At 38.8% G+C, this 25,403-nt stretch overlaps 1 protein-coding gene across 7 annotated transcripts in view; it reads right to left on the bottom strand.

Moving 5' to 3' along the window:
* Window positions 1-25,403, bottom strand: part of SLC4A4 (solute carrier family 4 member 4) — a 368,998-nt gene that overhangs the window by 129,120 nt on the left and 214,475 nt on the right. For all 7 annotated transcript variants that reach the window (XM_055434873.2, XM_055434874.2, XM_088836384.1 and 4 more), the window contains one exon: window positions 25,310-25,386. In XM_055434873.2, the coding sequence (XP_055290848.2) occupies window positions 25,310-25,386 (77 nt within the window). The remainder of the gene's footprint in view (window positions 1-25,309; window positions 25,387-25,403) is intronic.

Here is a 25,403-nt window from a genome sequence, read left to right as displayed (position 1 = left end):
TGGAGACCAGGCACTGGCTATAGTTGGCTTCTATGGTTAATTGAAGACTGACATTATTGTCCATCCCCTCCCAGTTTTCCAGCAGCCCTCTCATCCCATATCTAAGGAAGAAGAGGACTGATCTGAATGAATTAAATTCTAAGTCAATAAGCTTACATTAGCTTTTCTCAGGCACTAGGAAAATAGTTCGTTTCACTGAAAGCTCTATTCTGGTCTTTATGGTAGGGATTCTCAGTAAAAAGAGCATGTCTACTCAAGTCCCAAGTACAAGGAGTATCTTTTGCTTCCAGGCTCTGTCCAGCTACCAAGATGAGGCAGAAGGCTCTGCCTAGGTCACCCAGGTTCTACTGTGGGGTTTTCAGTCAAAGTCTCAGTCTGTAAGAATTCCCTGACCTTTGATTATCTGTGTACACATTTCTCATCCTGACCTTCTCAGGAGTGTTGGACTGAGAACAGGTTTGGGTGTTCCTCAGTAGCCTGGACAAATACTGTCTTAAACACACCCCAGCGTTCCATTCCTAAATCTCACTTCTTTACTGTAAACTGTATAACTGCCCAACAAAGAAATGTCAGAGGAAGGAAAAAAATAGGAACTGCTGTTTTATAAGCTTCATAGAGTATTGCTTTTTATTTCAAGACTACATAAGAAAAATTATTTCAAAGCTTTCCTGTTAAATGAAGACAGTCTTTAATCAACCCCTAAGTAAATTTGTGGGATAGGACTTTTTTGGTGTGATACACAGAATTGCTGAAATAAATTAAACGTTTTTTGTTTTGTCTTTAATGATTGCCCTTTAGGTTATCTTTAAGCTGTAATTTAGAAGAATATTTCCACTGGCTAAATTTAAAAACCATCAGCCCAATGTCTAAGAGGCCTAAAAAGAAGAGCTCTTGCTTGATTGCCTACAGAATCCAAAATTTAGACACTCAGTTATGATGTTGTTAGTACTGAATTTCTGTAATATGGTCTGAGATTTCCAGAGTGTATATAATGTGAAAGAAGGAACACAAAGTCATTGAATAAGACAAAATGTCAAAAGGCTGTGGCTACACGGTCTTACTTCTTGAAAACTTTTCTACTTTTACTTATCCCATTTTTAAAAATAAAAAATGAAAACAGTCCCCTGAGGGTGAAAATCTGATTTTCTAATTTTTCCTTTCAAATATAGCCATCTCACCACCATTAATGCAAATGATTCTGCAAAGCAGCACATTCACAAACAGCTATTAAACTAAATAAAACACTAAGCACAATCCATCACTTCTGATTTCCTAAATAGGATGAAATTTCAAGTACTGACCTAGTTTAAAAATCAACTTGTCAAAATCTATAGTCACATTTTCTTATGTTTTACATCACTAAAAACATCAATATGTTTCTAGATATTTACAGTGTTTAAAACATTTCACATTTACTATTTCACTTGAATTCTCACACAAAGTTTACAAGAAATGTACTATTTAACTATTTTGCAGATGAAGGAAACAAAAGTCCAAGCAGTTTAAAGGACTTCACGAAATTCATACAGCTAAATGTCCGAGCCAGAGCATGAATTATGTTCACTGCACTACACTGTGAAACCTTCCCATTCCTGATGAATATATTTTACTACCTGAAGTTCAGAAAAAATTGTCCTAAAACTTCTAAGCTTTTCATATAGTGCACTAATGCTAAGTACTGACAATGGTTTATGTGCTTAGTCGCTCAGTTGTGTCTGACTCTTTGTGACCCCATGGACTGTAGCCACCAGACTCCTCTGTCCACAGGGATTCTCTAGGCCAGTATACTGGAGTGCGCTGCCATGCTCTCCTCCAGGGGATCTTCCCAACCCAGGGATCGAACCAGGGTCTCCTGCACTGCAGGTGGATTCTTCATCACCTGAGCCACCAGGGAAACCCAACAACGGTTTAGGCTCTGAAAACACATCCTTTAAAATTGTTTAGAAGCACATTTAGGATATTCAACAGGATTTAATTATGTAAAATAAAAATAAGCCACACAGAGAGGGGGAAAACAGAAAGTCACATAAACACAGCACTTTAAAAAGTATTTAAAGAAAATAAGGAATCAGCAAGTTCCAGGTGCTGGTTAAGTAATGTTCTTTTTTTCCCCCTCTTTCATTGCTGTGTCATGAACCCCAACACACATAAACACAAGTCAGGGAAGGATTCTTGAAACACTCATCAATCTATCTGGTGGAAAAGGCTCTCCACCTGGGTGTCTCTTAGATGGTACCTGTAACCTATACCTCTCTAGCCAAGTCTGACCCTGACTGACCCAATTTTCTCTGATTTCATTTATAGGGCCCTTGCCTTCCCTCTGTGATAATATACTTTCACCAATGCATTCATCAGCTGGCTTGACTGTGATTCTTGTTAGATGAAAAGTATCTTTTTAAAAAAGGGTTCTAAAGTACCCTATAAAAAGAAACTACATATTATTCAACTGTGTTTCCCCAGTGGCTTATAAAGGCACTGCCTCACAGTAAATGTTCACTCCACATTTCTTTAATGCATGGAATCCATGTGATCATACCTGTGCTGTGTCATCTTTACAATCTGCAAAGATAAAAGCAAGGATATTGAAAGTTCCAGGAAAAGTCCTCCATTTGGTGGAAGCAAACTTAAGAAAGGTCTCTCTGGTGAGACACGAAGTTCAGTTCAGTTCAGTTCAGTTCAGTCGCTCAGTCGTGTCCAAATCTGTGACCCCATGGACTGCAGCACCCCAGGCCTCCCTGTCCATCACCAACTCACGGAGTTCACTCAAACTCATGTTCTTCGAGTCAGTGAGGCCATCCAGCCATCTCATTCTCTGTTGTCCCCTTCTCCTCCCGCCCCCAATCCCTCCCAGCATCAGAGTCTTTCCAGTGAGTCAACTCTTCGCATGAGGTGGCCAAAGTATTGGAGCTTCAGCTTTAGCATCAGTCCTTCCAATGAACACCTAGGACTGATCTCCTTTAGAATGGACTGGTTGGATCTCCCTGCAGTCCAAGGGACTCTCAAGAGTCTTCAACACCACAGTTCAAAAGCATCAATTCTTCGGCGATCAGCTTTCTTCACAGTCCAACTCTCACATCCATACATGACCACAGGAAAAACCATAGCCTTGACTAGATGAACCTTGGTTGGCAAAATAATGTCTCTGCTTTTTAATATGCTATCTAGTTTGGTCATAACTTTCCTTCCAAGGAATAAGCGTCTTTTAATTTCATGGCTGCAGTCAGCATCTGCAGTGATTTTGGAGCCCCCCAAAATAAAGTCTGACACTGTTTCCACTGTTTCCCCATCTATTTCCCATGAAGTGATGGGACCACATGCCATAACCTTAATTTTCTGAATGTTGAGCTTTAAGCCAACTTTTTTACTCTCCTCTTTCACTTTCATCAAGAGGCTTTTTAGTTCCTCTTCACTTTCTGCCATAGGGTGGTGTCCTCTGCATATCTGAGGTTATTGATATTTCTCCGGGCAATCCTGATTCCAGCTTGTGCTTCTTCCAGCCCACTACCATTCATTGTGACTTTTTAAAAAAATCCCTGCCAAAATGCCTTAAAATCCTACCTTCACCAGGATTTATCAGTGAGATTTTTAAAGGGAGTCCTGCTTTTGGAGAATAACTACATGTTGCACCCTTCCTAATTTAAGATTTCTAATCTCTGATTAGTAAAACTGCACTCTGAAGGCACTGTTGTTACCAAGAGGCCCCAAAGCCTCCAGTAATACATTTTAAAGTGACTAGTAGTAATACTAATAATTACTAACTTATTTTTAATCAACCAGCACCAAACCTGGAACTTCGCATGTGCTATTTTATTAAATTCTCATCCCTTTTATACAAGCAATTACTGTCGTCATTGTTGACACTTGAGGAAATGAGATTTAGAGATTACACAACTTGGCTAAAATCAAGAAAATAGGAAAGGCAGGGAGAGGATGCAAAGTCTGTCTGTCTCCAGCGTCCAAGCTTCACCATGCTAAGTTTAGTGATTATTCTCCAGTTCATTTAAATTTTTTTTCTGTCATGCCACATGACATGTGAGAACCCAGTTACCCGAGAATCAACACCCTCTGCATTGGAAGGGTGGAGTCTTAACCACTGGACCTCCAAGGAAGTCCTCCAGTTCATTTAAATTCAAGTGGAGAAAAAGAGAATGAGCTTTAGAGTCAGTGTTATTAGCAAATCTCAGCTCTTCTTACTAGCTGTGGTTACCTGGGGCAAATTACTCCACCTCTTTAAGCTGTATGGGAATAAAATGGGAATAATGAGTGACACCTTGAAAATGGGAATCTTTAAAATCTTTCAAATGGGAATAATTAATAAATAACTCCTTTACAGTTATGAGAAGTTATTGAGATGATGTCTGAAAGTGTTTAAGCCCAGTGCTGAGCAAGTAATAGGCCCTCAATACATGTGTTAAATGTAGGAATATTATAAGGCTCTGAAGCAAGGGAACATCAGCGGGTTCAGAATGATGAAAAGAGATTTGAGAAAAATTAAAAGACAGAATGTATAGGACATGTTGAAGCCTGGATAGAAGGAGTGAAGCAGAAGAAAGGGTCCAGAATGACACACAAGACTAGAATTGCACTTCTTCAAATGCCCAATGCTCCCTGACATCAAGAGCAAATACTTAACCAATACAGGTGAATAACAGATGCACCAGTGAGTCTGGCCAAGCACTAAAAATATGTGCCCTCAATTTTCACTGTATTTTAACCAAAGCAATAGTTACTGAGAAGATGACAGTTACTTATCTTTTGCATGTAGCCTCTTCAATCTGCAAAGTTGAGTTGATAATAATATATCACATGTTGTACATAATATGTAAAAAGCTCCTAGTACAGTGACTGAATAGCACAGTGGCTATTCCATAAATGGTAACAATAATCATCTTGACAGAGTTTTAATATAATCCTTCTGCTGCTGATGCTGCTAAGTCGCTTCAGTCGTGTCCGACTCTTAGCGACCCCGTGGACTGCAGCCTACCAGGCTGAAACAGATGATGGGCAAAATAAGAAAAAAAATTTCTGAATTTCACATAGAAATCTCTCTCCCCAGTTTGTATTATGGACTTAAAAACATATACTCATCCAGTACAGTGCCTCTGTACATAAGTTAATTCTACCAAATGTATAGCTGCATGCGTTTTAACTTAAAAAGTTTGCAGAGCTATCTTCACTACGGTAAGGCTAAAAAAAAAGAACAGATAAATCAAATGCTAAGGTGAGCATGACAAGTGCAGCTATACTGTAAAACAAACAGAATTATTCACAATAACAGCATCAGTTTATCTGCATCCCCACTTGTCCTTTAATGACTGTGTTTTCAGCAGGAAAAAAAAAATACATGACATGGTTTACTTCTCTCACCCTACCTATTAATATCTTAAAAGTAATATCTGTTTATAGCTTTCCTTCTCCCACCCCAAAAAGAAAGATCCTAAACACAGGGTTTATTTCGTTCTTTCTGGTCCACAACCTCCAGCTGCCACTGAGAGAGAGGGATTGAAGAAGACGACAAAACAAACAAACAAAAATTAGCATCGTGGGGTTAGTGACTTCAAGAGGAAATTATAGTTTAAGGGGAAACGTTTCATGTGCGTTCTCTTCTGCACTCACCCCAGTCAGGATAGCTAATAAAAAACACAGACTGCTCTTTTAAAAACAAAAAGTTCAAGGGATGAGGGGTAAGAGGGTGGAACCATCAGATGCAATGTAGACAACCAAGAGTCTAAAGTTAACGGCTTGCAAATACCCATGCAGAGTGCTTTTCTCATGTGGGACCCAGAAAACTCTATCTAGCATCCCTGCCATCTGCTCTACCTCCATGCAGTCCAGGAGCCTGGCAAGATTCTGCCATAGGCACCATGTGAACCCCCTTGGAGCTGGTGGTCCAGGCTTCTCTGTCTTCAATCTTTCCTGCGGTTCCTTTCACTCAGAATCAAAGGAAAAGGCAGGGCTCTTATCAAAGCACAGAGTGATAGTTCGGAACTTGGGGTCCCTGGCAGGAGTCCAGGGAGCCCATGGGCACTTTGAAATTACATGCACATTGTTAGGCCCACACATTTACTGTTCATTTCTCTGGTGAAAGCCCCCATTGTTTCATCACAAATGCAAATGGATTCTTGACATGGAAAAAGCTTGAAAACCACTGCACTAGACAGCATTTCAACCAAAAACGTACATATGAAGACCAACCTGTTACTCTTGGAGGTGTAGGCTTTTATACAATGTTCATACGCAACAATTTTTGTGGCCCAAGGAATGGGAAATTTGGGATTTCTAAGCAATAGGGAAAGAGTCACACAGAACGCCACAATGGAAAAGCAATGCCACAATGGAAAAATGCCCTCAGAATACATGTCCTTGGAAAGAACATGGTCCCCAACTGATTTTCCCAGAATTTTGGAACTGGAAGGGACCTAAAAGGGTCAGTTCTGGCCCAGAGAAGCTAAAATTCATTCAAGATCACACTCCCAGAACACAGATAGGAGTAGAAAAGATGCCCTCTCCTAAGCCCTCCTCTAATTCTGTTTCTACCACACCACTGGAACAGAAAACAATTAAAAGAACCATTCACTGAAATGCTTGGGAAAAACCTGAGTGAAACTGAATAAATGCTTAAGTACCTTTCACTTCACACATCAAATGTGGTAACAAAAATCAGACTGGAAAACTAACAAGTAGACCTAACTCCTGAGACCTGTCTGGGTGGGTGCTTCAATATCTGATTGCTTGGGGTATAATAAATTATCGGTAAAATGGCCATCCGCACAGAGACAACAGAGGGAAAGCACACCATCTACTGACTTCTGAATGGCTGCTGGCAGTTCTCTGAGAATTCAATACTATCAGCCAGGAAACATTTAAACCAGGTCCTTGCAGGGCTAGGATGTACAAGGGACCATATGGTCCCAGCAGAACACTTCAAACAGGCAGCTGTACAGCTATAATTAAATCTGTAGTAGTCATGCTATTATTTATTTAGCAGATTTTTTAAAATGTACCCTTCACTGAGGTCTCTGGGAACACACACCAAATCAGAACAATAGAAAATACTGAAGAAGCAGAGAAAGGGAAACAAGGGGTTGACACAGGAACAGGCAACAGCTTTCCAAAAATCTCCCCAAGGGGTTCTTCATTTGTACCTGACTAAACACCAGAAGGTGATGATCACTTTACTGACATGAGTCACGAAGCCCAAGGGTCTGTTCACTCCTTTGTTCCACGGTACACTCCACTGCAAAGATCTACCTCTTTTTGAATTTTGAATCCCTATGTATCATTCATTTGAGAGTCATCAAATCAGAAAATCTTAAAAAGAACTAAAAAATGATTTAGTCCAACTTCCATCCAATAACTATATTCCTAACATCAAGTCATTTGGTTTTTTTTGAATGTGATAGTGAAAGAAAAAAGCATTCAACTCAAGAATTACTTCAAATATCACCTGTGTCCACTTCCCAGCCCCTGGCACAATTCATTTACCTCTCTCCGGTCAAAGACATTCTGGAGGAGGAAATGGCAACCCACTCCAGTATTCTTGCCTGGAGAATCCTCCCCATGAACAGAGGAGCCTGGCAGGCAATTGTGCATGAGGTCACAGAGAGTCGGACATGACTGAGCAACTGAACAGGTAGGCAGACCCTATTTACAGATTTATCCCACAGTCTATATTCAGAACCCCTAAAACACAGAAACTGTATCCTATTATTTTTATAGCCCAGATTCCAAATGAAATGCTTAGCCAAGAGGGACTTAATAAAACTTTCATTAATTAAATTTGTAATGAAGTTCTGGTTCCTATCTAATTCATATTAATATTAAAAATAAAAACTGCCTCCATGAAACATGTACCCACAAACACAAGTTTATGACAAGAGCAACAGTCTCTTTTACTGGAACGTAGGCTTCATGAACTTCCTATTCCTCAAACCTTCTCATCTCTACAGGTTATGAGTGAGTTACTTCAATTTTTCTTCTCTGGCTCGTGCCCGGGCATCCCACCATCCTAGTTCCCATAACCACGTCTCCTCAACTGTTTCTGCAAGTGGGCACTTTTGGGGAACCCCCTGGTGGCCCAGTGGTTAGGACTCCACACTTCCACTGCTGAGGACACGGGTTCAGTCCCTGATAGGGAAACAAAGATCCCACAAGCCACACAGTGCAGCCAAAACAAAACATTACTACTAATAATAAAATAAAGTTTTAAAAAGAAAATGAACACCTTTAAAAAAAAAATCTGAATCCAATGAAAGTTACAAATTTTCTGCCCAAATACAGTGGCATTTTCTCCATTATTCACCTCATGTTTGAACTTACAAAGTGTATAATCATTCCTCTTAAATTCTTTGTGGGTTCAGCCCATCAAGATCATTCTCCATCTTGATTCTATCATTTAAAATTTAAATAGCTAACCATTTCTGTTTTGTGTCCTCTGAGAATCTGATAAGCATGCATTGAGTCTTAAACCAATAAGACTTGAACTAATAAATCTGTTCAACAGGATGCTAAAATGTATCATGGTTTTAGAAATTCCTTCCACATCTACATTGGTTATTAATCCACACACTTGAGTACAATTATTCTCTAGCTGAGAACCTCTGATGGTTGCAAGCCCTCAGTTCATCAAAGTGTTTACCACTATATCATCAAGAACCTTATGGATGCCTTACTACCATACAACCAAGTGGCCTTCCCAGAAAAGAAAATGTGATATATAAATATACTTATGTTCCTCTATTTAAAAATATGGGGCAATAATTCAGATCACAGGTTGGCAAACTTTCTTTTAAAAGGCCAAATTAGGCTTTGTAGGCAACATACGGTCTCAATCATACATTCTTTTTTTTTTTCAACACCCTTTAAAACTTAGCTTGCCAACCATACAGAAACAGACTACCAGCAGGCTCACTACCAGCGAGCCACAGTTTGCCAGATGTCATCTTTTCAACTTTGAAGCAAATGCCCTATTGGTGAAGACAAACATTTAACCAAAAATTAAAATAAGCAGTCACTGGATGACAGCTGTGGTGGACACCATGATGGAGAAGCACAATGTTCAAAGAAAACTCACAATATAGGCTCTCTAGCCTAAACCAGGGGATCCCAGGAGACTCAGACTGAAAAATTAGGGGTGAACCCCAGTTGCCTGGGCAGCAAGAGCATTTCAGTCAGTGGAAACAGTATGTGCAAAGGGCCTGGGGAAGGGGGAAGACTGGTATAATAGTGGACCTGGAAAGTACACGCGCATGGTCAGAGTAAAATCAATGAGGGAGAGAACCCTGAAAAAGGCCTCTGGAGAGAGACGTTAAGCAAGATAGCACAGGGCTTTGAAGACCAGGCTCAGGATTCTGGGCTCATCGCAAAAAAACAATTTCAAGTCATCAATGATGCTCTCTGTACCCTCCCTTTCAAGACAGAGCCTCTCTGGTAGTATCTATATACCTTATAGGCTTCCCTGGTGGCTCAGATGGTAAAGACTCTGCCTGCAATGCTGGAGACCCAGGTTCAATTCTTAAATTGGAAAGATCCCCTGGAGAAGGGAATGGCTACCCACTCCAGTATTCTCGCCTGCAGAATTCCATGGACAGAATAGCCTAGTAGGCTACAGTCCATGGGGTCTCAAAGAGTTGGACACGACTGAGCAACTAACTTCAACACTTTTATAGTGCTTTGTAAACTTTACACATTCCTAGGTTTAAAAATCACATGGATTGCATGAATGCAAAAATAATTTTTAACATACTACTACAGAAGACTGGCTAGTTTCAGGAAAGAAGAGAGGAAAAAGGAAACATCACCACTATAAAATCTTACCTGTATGCTCTTATTTAAATACAAAATTATTCTAAGACCTACTCTAGTAAGAACTAGAAATTCCCCAGTGTTTTATTTTGCTACTTATTCTTGAACCATTCCCAAAATAATAAATATATTGTCTCATTTATTTCACTGGTTCCATTTTCCCCTACTTTGTTTCACAGTTTGTCTTATTCTTCTATTCACAAGGAGGCAGGAGAAAGCAGGTGGGGAAAGGGAAGTAATATTTTTAGCACCTGATTAGTCTATGCCTGGAATACTTCACATATTATTTACTTCTTTTTAGCCTCATAAGAACAGGAAAAGTAAGTTTTACCGACTTTTTCTAAGGCTTAGAGACATTAAGTGCCTATACAAGATCACTTACCTAGTAAGAAGGGAAGCCAGGATTTGAACCAACACCTCTAGGATTATATAAAACCCAAGCTTTTCTACTATATTTCCTATTAACCCAGAAAACTCTAAAAGGGCTCTAAGTCTTCCATTCCTTTGATTTATATGCTTTTCTTCTATTCTTTCCACACTGAAGTATTACAATTTGTGAATTTAGAACAAGAAGGCATAGCTAAAATGAAGACAACATAGTCTAAAGTTTAGTTCAGACTACCATGCACTAATTAAGAAATATACAAGCACAGGACCACATAACCCCTAGTATAACATTAGAGAAGACAGAATCTTCTAAAAGGCTTTTATTTTCATTTATTCTTGATTTTTATTTTAATAAAGCATGCATGTTTAGCCCATCTCTGAAAAATTAAACACTATAGAAAATTTTTTTAACTGAAAACCAAAATGTGACATGAGTCAAGGCCTTTCAGAAGAATTGATTACACTCCATTCCCTCAGCAGGACTTTAATCAGGGGCTTCCACAAAGACAGGTGGTAATAAGCACAACATTGCCATCATCCCCCAAAATCTCTTTATGACACATATTTACAGATGTTTTCATAATGTCCTGATAAAAAAGAGTTACTCCTAGAGAATTCCACACTTTGAAAAAGAGCTTCATCACCATTTTAAGTAGCAGTGACAATTGTTATTTTTCTAAACAAGTCTTCCTCCAGAGTGAGTGCCTGGGGATATTGTCTTAGAGATGATAATTCAGCAAGCAAAGAATTATGCACCCAGTTTTTCTTCATACAAAACTTCAATGCAGAGGCTACTCACTGAAATTTCTGAAATTACTTTGCTTATTTTTCATTGTCATAAACAAGCTGATATGGAAACAGACTTTATCCGTAAATGTCATGTCAGAAACAGAGTAATGCAGCCAAAGGCACGATGAGAAGAAAAACTTCTTTCACCTCTGACCACAAATTTTTCTGAAAACATGTCATCCTGATACAGAGCTGTATTTCAACTTGACTTGTCTTTTTAAATTTTAATGATATACTTGGATCTTAGCATAATGCACTCCTGGACTCAAAATTATAATAAAAATTTAAAGTGAAACAGTTATAACAATGTATAGAGTAGAAATATACAATAGACTATTGCTCAGCCATAAAAAGAATGAAAAATGCCATCTCTGGTAACATGGATGGATCTAGAGATTATCATACTAACTGAAGTCACAGAAAGACAAATACAGTATCACTTACACATGGGATCTAAAAACATTACACAAATTAACTTATTTACAAAACAGAAATAGACTCACAGACATGGAAAACAAACTTATGTTTACCAAAGGAGGAACGGGGGAGAGGAATAAATTAGGAGTCTGGCATTGACAGATATTGAATATAAAACACTAAACAAGGACCTACTGTATACTACAGGGAACTATATGCAATATCTTGTAAAAAACAATAATGTATGAAACTAGTAAATTCTATAATAAATCACAGTCAACGATAGATCCTTCCCAAGTCTGATATGCCTCACCCCTACCTAATTTCGCACTATTTCATATCATGCAAAATAAAGTAACTCATGTCTAAAAGTAGAGTGTTGGACAGTCCACAATTTGAAATGTTCTCTGCTTGGGAAAACTTGGCAATACCATGTCATCTTGCAATGGAACATCTTTCTGTGCTTGACAGTTGACTTTTCCAATATGTCCTCATGATAAACTGTATTTTGTTTTAAATAAAGGAAAAGAAAAATATTTGGTGTTTTCTGTAAGCTATGTCAATCAGCCAGGTAAGTATGTTCACTGAGCTTTCAATTATGAGGAAAAAAATGTATAAATGAATTTTAACAAATTAAAGAGCAAACTATATTTGAAATGTTACCATTTATATGATTGTTCTAGCTGAAAAAAAAATTTAATGTATGACATGGGCAAGGAGGTTCATTTCAAGCAACTGATTAACCTAATGAAATACTCTGTCAATGCTCATGATAAGAAATACTAATTTTCAAAGCTGCCAGAATGAAAATATAAGACCTTAACAATACTTTCAGAAATCATCTTTCTCTGAGAAACTCTCAGAGTCACAGTCATTTTCTCAGCCTTTAAAAAAAAAGATTTTTTGAGAAAAAGAATAAGTAGAAGCTGATTCTCCCCCAATTAGCCATCATCATCATGACATCAACAATTTCCATGACTCCTACCTCTCCCTCCACCCCAAACTCTCTGCCTTTCCACTCCCACCCCATAAATAACATTAGATATTCATACAAAAAACAATAACAAACAAGTGAGTCCCTGTGAAGCGACAAACAGTAAGTGCTTAATGGTATTAGAATTTGAGAAAGTGAAAGTTAAAGTCGCTCAGTCGTGTCTGACTCTTTGTGACCCCATGGACTGCATACTCCATGGAATTCTCCAGGCCAGAATACTTGAGTGGGTAGCCTTTCCCTTCTCCAAGGCATCTTCCCAACCCAGGGATTGAACCCAAGCCTCTCTGAGACAGGTGTAATTAACATGAGTCAGAAAGCCCAAAGATGCGTGTAAGGAAAAAGTGGCGCTTGACTTAGATCCTGAAGGAAAGGTAGAACTTGGAAAGACACATGTGGGTAAAACAGAAATGTATGTGCCATACCACTATCCATAGAAGGCAAATCAGACACGTTTCATGGGTGTGTGAGCGAAGCAGTGGAGTATGGACGCTAAGAACATGAAACCCCAAAAAGCCAGATTAGCAACGTAAATCTGAGAAGTGAGGAATGACATCTAAAATGAAACTGACCTCCATCCTAACCAACCTTCCTGTCAAACAAAACCAAAAATAAAAAGTAGTATGTGTGTGTGTGTGCTTAGTCACTCAGTCATGTTAAACTCTTTGTGAACCCCATGGGCTGTAGCCTGCCAGGCTCCTCTGTCCATGGAAATCTGCAGGCAAGAATACTGGAGTGGGTAGCCATTCACTTCTCTGGGGGATCTTCCTGACCCAGAGATTGAACCCAGATCTCCTGCATTGCAGGTGGATTCCTTACTATCTGAGCCACCATGAAAGCCCAAAAAGCAGTATAAATAATGAAAATGATGGAGATAAATTAAAACTTATATCATATTTAAAGTATACTAAGCACATTCTTTTTCACATAACAACTCTGTGAAGAAGGCAGTTCAGACTGAATTATAAAACCTTATTATGAATCAGGAAACAGGTTTAGAGGAGTTAAGGTACAACATACTTATTTAAGTCTTCAAAGCTATTCCTATGATCAGCTTAAAAAACAGTTCATAATAATTGCTTTTTCCGCTTTACAAGAAAAAAAAAGTGAAGGTTACAGTGATACTTATCTATCAGACCTAATGACATAGAAGTGAATATATACCCATAATAAGAACAAATATAATACCAAACAGCCTGAAAGTTGAGAGACTGTAGGGTGTTTCTCAAAGCACAAGTAAAATTTTGTAAATCAAATGAGTATCCACCATGGTCTGTGGACAAGTCAACTGGTTAATTAATGTAATCTACTTTTGCTAATTCTACAGGTAAGTATAATTTTTAAAAAGTTTTTAAAAGGTTAACATTGAAACCCTGTTGTATTTCATCAAATTTGGGGGATTACTGCCATTATTCAAAGAATTTTAAAAGTCACATTATATTCCAATTGTTGGATAAACCAAGTCATTCCCTTTATACCTGGTAAACTGCAGAAAGTTACATTCCAATGTATTTCTCGCATTTTATACCTAACTCCTTCTCCAACGAAGAATGTTTTATTTGACTGAAACTCTTATCTTCTGTTATTTATGTTCTCTAAAATGAAAAGATGCTTCTAAAATCTCTCGTTCCTCTTTGATGGACGGCTCTGGCCCACACAGTTATTTATCTTGCTTTTCCCTGAAATGCTGCACTTCACTGTCAGCACCACACGCTTATTTGGTCTCTTCATCTAGATATAAACTCACATTCTGAAATCACATTTTTTACTTTATTTTTATTCTATCAGCCCTCATTGACCTCCACCAACACCACTCAGCGTATGAGCATATAGCAAACAATTAATCCACAGTCTTTTAATCACTGTGGCAGCAGAAACATCCAATCACCATAAGACTCAAAAATTTTTTTAAATTGTTGGTTTATTTAATAACAATTTTGTTGATTAGCCTATTCAGCACAATGCGTGCCCCAAAGACAAACCTAAACTCATAAATTATCAATCAAACACCTGGGGCTTAGGATCTAAAAAAGACCATAAGGCAAAGAAGCAGAATTCACTGTACTTGTTCAGAGCACAACCCCAGGGCCAGTGCTACCACTCAGATGCTATTTGACTTCAGAAAAAACTACTTAATGTCTTTGTACCTTAAATTTCGTTCCGTTCGTTCCGTTCCATCGCTCAGTCGTGTCCGACTCTTTGCGACCCCGTGGACTGTAGCCTACCAGGCTTCTCCGTCCATGGGATTCTCCAGGCAAGAATACTGGAGTGGGTTACCGTTTCCTTCTCCAGGGGATCTTCCCGACCCAGGGATCGAACCCAGGTCTCCCGCATTGGAGGCAGAAGCTTTAACCTCTGAGCCACCAGGGAAGCCCACCTTAAATTTACCAACATATTAATATAAAACAGGGTTGATAATACCAACCAAAGCACTAGTATAAAAAAGTGCTGAATGTATGTTTGTCATTATTAATTATTCTTTAGAGAGGAACAGACTCATCACTTTCAGAGACAGCCCCCAAATGGTCAACAGTGCCACTAATACTGAAATTACAATGGTGTCCTCTAAATTGACTTGATTACTTCTAGCCTCTTGTATGCATATGCATAGAACACTGATTAGGCAGTAATATTGACTGGTAGTGATTAACCACTGCCCTTCAGATTATAGAAAGAATAACTGCTACCATTTTAACATGGCAGCAGAGAAAATGGAAGCATGGTAGTTTTTATTTCAGTTCAGTAAGAGGGAGTGAAACTAAACCACTGGTGGTAACACCCAGAGATATCAGAAAGCTCTTCTGGCAACTGATAAGATCATGAGATTCTATGGAGGTGAAAAAATCAACTACCACTGACCACTCAGACAAGTGAGCCGGAAACAGTGGGAAACCCTTCTCTTTGTGAAAAGAGCAAGAAACACTTCCTCCCATGGTTTGAACTCTTTGTAAATCTACTCTACAGGGATTCCCTGTTGCAAGGGAAGGAAACAGCAAAATCTGCAAATACCTCCCAACATGTAATGAATGGTCTGCTGATCTTCTCATCAGTCATCCTAGATGACAACACTCCTCATAAAGGCATAAACTTTTCATTTAACTTATGTATGTAAGTTCACTTAGAATTCTCTTGAGGGTGGAAGACTGGAGAGGAAAGAGCTGCAGGGCCAAGCTGCAAATGTGCTGGACAGCGCTTCAAAAAGAAGACTTGTTCAACCCTTCTTGCAAGTTTCCTTTTTGTTCCAGACGCTGACCACCAAGAAGGGCTCTTAAGAGGAAGCCATTTTTGGTTGCCAAGGAAATTCTCACAGAGTGTCTCTCAGAGCTGAGAATAGCTTCTCCTTAAGGAGAAGCAATCAGAAACACAAAGGCGGCCAAGTCTACGACCATTGCATTTCTCACCTCTTTACCTCAAAATACAAGGCAGATTAGCCAGCTCAGAGATCCAATTAGACCAGGAGAATAAACCCAGTTTTAGCCTTGATATTTTCAGCTTCTTCAAAAAAAGCCTCCAAAGTGAACTAGGAGGCAGATGCTAGTAACTGGGATCCTTGTCACTTGAATTCAGTCGCTAAGCTTTTAGTGGAGTGAATCACAAAGGAGAAACTCAAATTAGACTGGCACACAGTATCCCAGCAGTGAGGGAGATTTATTCAAGTGTTTAAAAGACCTAGGACAAAACTCGACATAATCTTTTGGGAAGGTAATTGGCAATACAAGGTGATCCAGCAATTCCGCTTACAAAAATTTCTCCTTCAGAAGTACTCATGAAAGAACGCAAAAAAAAACAAAAACAAAATAACTCAGTTACAATGAGGACATTTCTCAAAGGCCTGCTTGTAACTTGCAAAGAAATAAGTAAATATCTATTAATAGATTATTTAAATGAAACATGATTTATATGCACTATATAGCCTTTAAGGAAAACAAGGTAGATGTCTGTGGTATTGTTAAGTTTCTAAAACATCCAGTTCCAGAACAATATGATCTCATTTGTAATTTATATAAGTAAGCATATATATTTTTATGTCTAGAAAAAGTCGAGAACACTATATCAACCTGCTAATAGTGGTTATTTTGAGGGTGAGAATTTGTGAACTTTCATTTTTTATTTTATTCATTTTTGTTCTGCTTGAATTTCTACAGCAATTTTGTATAACTATGAATCAGAAAAAAACTAAAGTTTAAAAAACACTATGGATAATAAAATGTTACTACAGCGGGTAAAGAATAAGTCAATGTTAATAGTTGCACTTATTATAGAGGTTTTTTAAACATTCTCTTAGGGTGTTTACCAAAAAGGGCTGTTGCTTTCTGGTTTTCCACTTCCAAGGGGGAAAAAAGGTGTGTTTTTTTTGGGGGGGGGTTTAATGACGTTCTGATCAGAGGTAGGTGATATGTGACATGAGAGCAGACATCCATCAAAGATAATTGTTGATGGCATTCCACTACTCTGCAATCTATTCTAAGTACATTCTTTGCACTGGGATACAACAAACTGCTACATACTGAAAAGAGAAAAAAAGTGACATCAAATAAAAAAACATGCCAGATAATCATTTAAGGATATAAACCCGGCAATGTCATTTGTTAAATGGTGAACATGGGATCGCCCTGTGGGGCTCCTGGAGTTCTTAGATTTTTTCATGGGTACCTGTGGCTCAGACAGTAAAGAATCTGCCTGCAATGCAGGAGACCCTTGATCGGGAAGGGTCGGGAAGAGCCCCTAGAGAAGGAAATGGGTATCCACTCCAATATTCTTGCCTGGAGAGTCCCATGGACAGAAAAGCCTGGCAGACTACAGTCCACAGGGTCCCAAAGAGTCACAAACAGTCAGACTGCATGACTAACACTCACTCACTTCACAGGTACAGGTGAGATCAAGGCTCAGGAACCCCTTAGGCTGCTCTGTCCTTCATCCACACATCCTGATGCCTCTTTCAGAACAATAGGGGTAAGTTCCTTATCACCATTAAATTCCTAGAGAGACCTCTGGTGAAGGTCTCATGAGTCACGCGTTTCACCAGGCAACATCAAGCAGAGCAGGTAAACAGATACAATCACTCATAAGCTCAGTCCCACTACTCTTGGTGGCCTACATTCACTTCTAGTGCATTAAAATATTACAATTTTTATTAATAGTAACTAATAATTAAATCTGAAAGAGATAGGAATACCAGACCACCTGACCTGCCTCTTGAGAAACCTGTATGCAGGTCAGGAAGCAACAGTTAGAACTGGACATGGAACAACAGACTGGTTCCAAGTAGGAAAAGGAGTACGTCAAGGCTGTATATTGTCACCCTGCTTATTTAACTTCTACGCAGAGTACATCATGAGGAACGCTGGACTGGAAGAAGCACAAGCTGGAATCAAGATTGCCAGGAGAAATATCAATAACCTCAGATATGCAGATGACACCACCCTATGGCAGAAAGTGAAGAGGAACTCAAAAGCCTCTTGATGAAAGTGAAAGAGGAGAGTGAAAAAGTTGGCTTAAAGCTCAACATTCAGAAAACTAAGATTGTGGCATCTGGTCCCATCACTTCATGGGAAATAGATGGGGAAACAGTGGAAACAGTGTCAGACTTTATTTTGGGGGGCTCCAAAATCACTGTGGATGCTGATTGCAGCCATGAAATTAAAAGACGCTTACTCCTTGGAAGGAAAGTTATGACTAACCTAGATAGTATATTAAAGAGCAGAGACATTACTTTGCCAACAAAGGTCAGTCTAGTCAAGGCTATGGTTTTTCCAGTGGTCATATATGGACGTGAGAGTTGGACTGTGAAGAAAGCTGATTGCCAAAGAATTGATGCTTTTGAACTGTGGTGTTGAAGAAGACTCTTGAGAGTCCCTTGGACTGCAAGGAGATCCAATCAGTCCATTCTAAAGGAAGTCGATCCTGGGTGTTCATTGGAAGGACTGATGCTAAAGCTGAAGCTCCAATACTTTGGCCACCTCATGCAATGAGCTGACTCACTGGAAAAGACTCTGATGCTGCGAGGGATTGGGGGCAGGAGGAGAAGGGGATGACAGAGAATGAGATGGCTGGATGGCATCACCGACTTGATGGGTAAGTCTGAGTGAACTCCGGGAGTTGGTGATGGACAGGGAGGCCTGGTGTGCTTGTGATTCATGGAGTCGCAAAGAGTCGGACACGACTGAGCAATTGAACTGAAATGAATAATTAAATCTAATTAATAGTGCATGGAAAATATGCTAACCAGAAAATTCACTTTCTCCCTTATAATACTTTCATGGTACAGAAGAACTTGCTTTGTTGATAGAAATACGGTCTTGACACCTACAGCAAACCCATTAAGAAACTGGCTCTTGTCTATTGAGCTGTTTACTGCACTGAGGTGTTCATTCGGTGTTTAATTATGGGAACAACACCAGATGATCCAGAACATTAGCAGATTCTTCCATCCCATCACAGACTATTCTCAGTGATCTTTTTTCAAAGTAAATAAGAACACACCACTCTCTAGGTAAAATTCCTACAACAGTGTCTCTTGGTACTTAGAATAGAATTAAAAGGTCCCCCTGTGTACTTCCCTGGCTTCATCTACCTCTGCATACCTGCTTCTTCGCTCTAGTCACTCTGGAATTTTTCTTCTTCCTCTGTCTTGAATACATCACACTCATTCCTGCCTCAAGGCTTTCCTCTTGCTTTTCATTCAGCCTAGAAACCTCTTTGCCCAGAACCTCTCTTCTCTGGGTAACCCTCCTACTTAAACCAACTTTACTGTACCTCTCCACATTATCCTACTATATTTTCTAGATAACGCTTAGCATTGCATAACATTATCCTACTTGTTTATTTACTTATCTTTGTTATTTATTGTCTTTCTGTCCCCTGAAGCACAGAAGTTCCATGTGTCAAAAGATCTGTCTGTCTCATTTACCCCTGGAATCCTACCACCAAGAACATTTTCTAGCATAGAATATACTCTTTACATGGATCAGTGAGTTCAGCAGCCTACAATTGCGGGGTGATTAAGAAGTTCAAATTTGCTGCAGCTGGCTTTAAATTTTACATGGTTCTAAATTTTACAAAAGATTTCTCCTTTTCTCACCTGAAAACACAACACAGAGCGTAGATTACCTGAGACAAGTTTATCTACTTCTTTCAAGCTGACACAAAACCTGTTTTTAAATGAAGGCTAGCTTTCTGATCTAGATAAGTGGCTTTCACAGGAAACAAAACAGTATGAAAATAGGGAAATTCAGCTGTCAGGTTCAACTGGGACACAGGTTCTTAAAATCAGTATGACTATGTGTGCTTCTCAAACTCTACTAATAACAATTAGTTGTTAATTCTTCAGAATATGGGAGAGAATACAAGGTGGGAAGAGGAGGCTACAGAAGGCTAAATTTCTTGTAGAGAAGGAAAAGAGAATGACAAACATCAGTTTTGTTAATTATCTCAGTGACAAAGTAAATCCCTGGGAAAGGGGCTCCAGAGATAACCACTGCCATGGTGTTGCCAGCTCTCATCAAGTACTCCTGGTCAAAGGAAACTTGCAGCCACAGAGACCCTCTCTGCAGTTACTAACACCACCAACTAAGCACATCTAATGACTGTAACCACCTCCTCGCAACATGCCTTTCTTCTTGGGTTTTCACAGATGTGATTACATCTGGAGCTTTCCCAGCAGTGTCTCACCGGTCCCTGAACACATGCAAAAGACAGTATCAAAATGTGAGCAAATACAAGCCCTTCCCCACCGCTGTGCCTTCTCTGAGGAGCAGAGCAAGACTACCCAGTGCTCTGTGTGAAAGAGGGTTTTCTGGCTGAGCAGTGAAAAAAAGAAAAGCAGGTACTATTGTACTTTTCCATCACGATGAATACGAAATAGCTATCAATGCTAAGGGAAGCTGTATGTGAGCCTCAGAATGGAAATCAAAATGATGAAAGCATCATCTCAGCTGAATTTAGATGAAAGTGAAGTGTCAGTCGCTCAGTCGTGTGAGACCCTTGGAGACACCGTGAACTGTAGCCTGCCAGGCTCCTCTGTCCATGGAATTCTCCAGGTAAGAAGACTGGAGTGGGGAGCCATTCCCTTCTCCAAGGGATCTTCCTGACCCCAGGATTAAACCCAGGTCTCCAGCATTGCAGGTGGATTCTTTACCATCTGAGCCACCAGAGTGACTTGTTCCTATATTCCACATGTGTAAGAAAAGGATTAGGGGGATGTCCAATCACAAAATGTATCTTTCTAGATTCCATTTTAAGACAGCCATGGCTGAGCAGTTTCACTGTTTATAATAGCCAGGACATGGAAGCAACCTAGATGTCCATCTGCAGATGAATGGACAAGAAAGCTGTGGTACATTTACACAATGGAGTATTACTCAGCAATTAAAAAGAATACATTTGAATCAGTTCTAATGAGGTGGATGAAACTGGAGCCTATTATATAGAGTGAAGTAAGCCAGAAAGAAAAACACCAATACAGTATATTAACACATATATATGTAATTTAGAAAGATGATAACGATAACCCTGTATACAAGACAGCAAAAGAGACACAGATGTATAGAACAGTCTTTTGGACTCTGTGGGAGAGGGCGAGGGTGGGATGATTTGGGAGACTGGCATTGAAACATGTATAATATCATATGTGAAACGAATCGCCAGTCCACGTTCAATGCATGATACAGGATGCTCGGGGCTGGTGCATGGGGATGACCCAGAGGGATGTGATGGGGAGGGAAGTGGGAGAGGGGTTCAAGATGGGGAACACATGTACACCTGGGGCAGATTCATGGCAATGTATAGCAAAACCAATACAATAATGTAAAGTAATTAGCCTCCAATTAAAATAAATAAATTTTTTTAAAAAAGTTTACTGATTTCATCCTCTTACTCCCTGACAAAAAATTTTAATTCAGGTCTATCTCTACACAGACCAGGATTTCAAAATAGAGATCACAAAGTATATTAAGGATAATAATGTACTTAAAGATAATGCAAAAAATGATTACAGTCACTTTAGAAATTAACGTTAGGCCCAATTCCACCAGGAAACCTATGGATAAGTTCTCAGGTAAGCTGGCTAAATAACCAGCATCAAGGAAGTGATGACTAGTTAAGAAGTTACAAGGATATGTGTGCAGAACTGTCTCTCTAAGCATCTGCAAGAAATTTATCTACTGCTTTCACTGCAGTCTACAGACTGTGATTTCACTTAACATTTATGTAATTGTGAAATGTTATTGCATTACTGATAAATGTGAAAGAAAAAAAAAGCCCTTTTAAAACAGTCATCATAGAGAGACTTCACTGGCAGTCCAATGGTTAAGATTCTGCACTTCCACTTCACGGGGTACAGATTTGATCTATAGTTGAGGAGCTAAGAACCCACATGTCTCATAGTCAAAATGCCGAAACATAAAAAACAGAAGCAATATTGTAACAAATTCAATAAGCCCTTAAAAAAAGATCCACACCAAAAAAAAAAAAATCCAAAAAGCACAAAAATAAAAAGTCATTGTGCCACTGAGCACAGTATTTCCTCCAGAGAGTTAAAGCTACAAGGTAAAATAGTAAGAAGGAATTTTCTTATCCTCACAGATGATTCCATACTCACATGAAAATTATAACTAACCCATTGCATTTGATAAGCACCCACAGAAGTTATAAATTTTTTTTTTCAAAAACAGAAAAGAAATAAAAGGTAATAGAAAAACAAATCAGTCTAAGGTAATTGGGGAGGATAACTGGATAATGAAGGAAAAAATCCTCCATAGCAACAAAATAGAGATTATTTATGTACATTTACAAGTCAATGAGCTCCATCTGTATTTTTTAAAAATCTACTTCTCACAGGTGTTTTCTTTTTTTTTTTTGGCCTAATAAATATAACATCCAAGTTGGAATATTGTTGAAGCGCTGCATCATCTAAATTTTGGCAATGCTCTTTCTTCTGCTGTTAACTATTGTTGAGCTATTTCTCAATAAAGCAGCCGCTACTGAAATCGTTAAGTACTAGACTTGGCAGAGCCAAACAGAAAAAGTGTAGTCCACAGATCTGTTTCTTCTATTTTCCCAAAACAGAAACTCACAAAAAATATGCCCTTAAATTTTGTCACTGTGTAGCTGTCAGAAAGAGAAATTCTGCTTCTCTTCGTATCTCTGAACATTAAATCCATTCCGTGTGCTACTGGGAAGTTATATAGCTCCAGGAAGCTGTGAGGCACCATCGCAACTGTTCAGATTGTATCCAGGCAGAATAATCAGTCCATCAGAAAACTTCAGTTCCAGTTGGATGGAAGTTTTTTGGGCCAACTTGGAAAAGCATACCGAACAAGTTTGACTTTTCTGCCAAGATCATTTCCAGGACATTGGCTAATTAATTATAAAAGCTTTTTCAAAACAAATTTGAGCCTGGCAACCTTTTTTCCTACTCAAACAGAGAAAAAGCAGGCTAAAAAATAAAAAGTCCAAGTTTATTGCAGGATTTTGTGTGTGTGTATGCCAGGGTTTCATCTTCTTAGCAAGCCTATTTTCTTCTCACCAGAAAATGATCCAGGAGCTTTTGTATTTGAAGTTAATAAGACTATATGTACATAAACTGGAAATATTAGTTTGCATTTGTACTCTACTTTTGATTATAGAGGAGATCATGGGTCAGTTACAAAGTGCCTCTTCAAACGCTCTGGTGGGAAGCAAAGATGAAGTTTCTTTCTCTTTGAGGGGATGAAGGGTTCATTGGATGAACAATGGCTATTGTATTAGATAAATGAAGATGGTCAACTGCTCTTTATAATGATATACTCATCACCTGCATTTTTTAGCTTTGAAAACAAAAAGAACAAAATTCCTGAATTAAATCTTCCTGGTTTCAACATCATATGAACCTTGATGAATAGGAGACACTGGAGATAGGCATCAGAGATTCTGGTTTTAAAGACAACATAGGCTTTAGTCAAATCAACACCCCAAATCATAATGTTCCAACCTATTTCTTCTAACACAGGAATCAAAATCTTATGTAATACACATCTTAAACCATTAAATTTCTTTTGTATATGCTCAGATATGAAGACAACCAAGAAGGTAAGAAATTTCTCTCAACATTTACCAGCAGCTATTGATAAATACCTGACAAGAGAAGAACTGTCTCCAGTAAAACAAGTCTTCCTGAGAAACTGTCAACCCAGATATTCCTAACTTCCTTATCCTGTATCAAGGCTCCAATAAATCTCATAATTAGAATGCTGCTTTGTCAATCTATGGAGCCAAAATGTACAAAATAGTTTGAGTAAAATTCTCAACAAGTCCTAGTAGACTGAGTTTTCCCTTTCAGTACTGTTATGATCCTACCAATGCATTCAATATTTAGACGATCATCCTCCACAGTATTTCAAGAGGTAGGCCAATGGTAGGGAGGAGTGCTATCCATATTAGCATTTAAGAGTAGGCGGCAACTTTAGATGTCAAGAATTAATCTCAATGCTGGGAGTGGGGGTGGTGGATACAGTAATTAAGCCTAACCAAAGCAGAGTCTCTCTTCTGGGAAACACAGGTAAATTAAAATGAGAAAGATTACACCAGATTTCAGAGAATCTTCAAAGTTGGCATATTCTGAACTTAACTTGATAGAAGCCAGCATAAGCTTTTGACCTGGGGGGAAAGATAAGAACAATAATATGAAAAGTGTATTGAATTAGGAGAGAATGGGGACAGGGTTATTCCAAAGCTGGTTAGAAGGAGAATAAGGAAACCAAAGTCACTTTACAAGAAAGAACATAATTTTACCTTTCCAGTACTTTCGAGAATTCACTAAGGTCTGAAAACCTCTGTCTAAAGAGGAAAATGGTTGTAAATAAGATGTCATTGCCTTAGGAATATATAATTGAGATTTATTTATTCAAGTAGAATTTTCAACCCATTAACTCAAATAACTCATTTTATTCTTTAATGCAAAGTACAAAAGTGCCGAAGAATTGATGCTTTCCAACTGTGGTGCTGGAGAAGCCTCTTGAGAGTCCCTTGGATAGCAAGGAGATCAAACCAGTCAATCATAAAGGAAATCAGTCCTGAATATTCATTGGAAGGACTGACACTGAAGCTGAAGCTCCAATACTTTGGCCACTTGATGTAAAGAACTGACTCATCTGAAAAGACCCTGATGCTGGGAAAGATTGAAGGCAGGAGGAGAAGGGAATGACAGAGGATGAGATGGTTGGATGGCATCACTGACTCAATGCACTTGAGTTTGAGTGAGCTCCGGGAGATGGTGAAGGACAGAGAAGCCTGGCGTGCTGCAGTTCATGTGGTTGCAAAGAGTTGCACACGACTGAGCAACTGAACAACCGCAAAGTACGAAATTATACCTAGTCACCATTTTTAACTAGTCAGTCCAGATACTCACTCAACTAGGAAAATGATCCAGTTTTCATTATATTCTTTTAAAAAGAAAACAAATTGAGGTTCAAAACTTAATTGCTTTTCATTTCAAACAGGTTACTTACCATATATTTTAATAAACAAATACACAGCTAACAAGACTATCATTATCTTTGCCTGAAGTATCCCCCCAAAGTTCACAACAGACAGAATTCCCTAGCCTTTCACAGTTCACCAGAGCACTTTTTTCATAAATTACCTTATTTAAGCACTACAATAAACCTGAGGTAGGAGTTATTATTACTATCTTAAAGCTGAGAGAACTATAGTTTCAGTATTTAAACTGCCCAAGTGAAGACCTCTGGACTAAGCTAACTCTTCTGGACTTCAAATCCCTTCACAAACTGCTTCCCCTTCTTTCCAAGGAAGTGAGAAAAAAAAAGCCATCAACACACAATGGTTCATTTTAAATTAGGAAACCACCATTTCTCATCTCTTCCCAGCATCTTCTAGATATACATTTAGTCTTACGCTTTAAAGAAGCAAGAATTCCTGGCTTACCTGGTCCTTCTCTGGTTTATCAGAGATGTCATTCAGGCTGGAAGAAGTCAGATTCCTGTGGGTCATGGCTGGGCTACCTGTAAAAACAGAGGGG

Source organism: Moschus berezovskii, chromosome 5, assembly GCF_049115385.1.
Source record: "Moschus berezovskii isolate FMDL1 chromosome 5, NW_MosBer_1.0, whole genome shotgun sequence".
NCBI classification, from domain to species: domain Eukaryota; kingdom Metazoa; phylum Chordata; class Mammalia; order Artiodactyla; family Moschidae; genus Moschus; species Moschus berezovskii.
The sequence above is the reverse complement of the archived record's forward strand: the minus strand, read 5'-3'. Positions and strand labels throughout refer to the sequence as shown.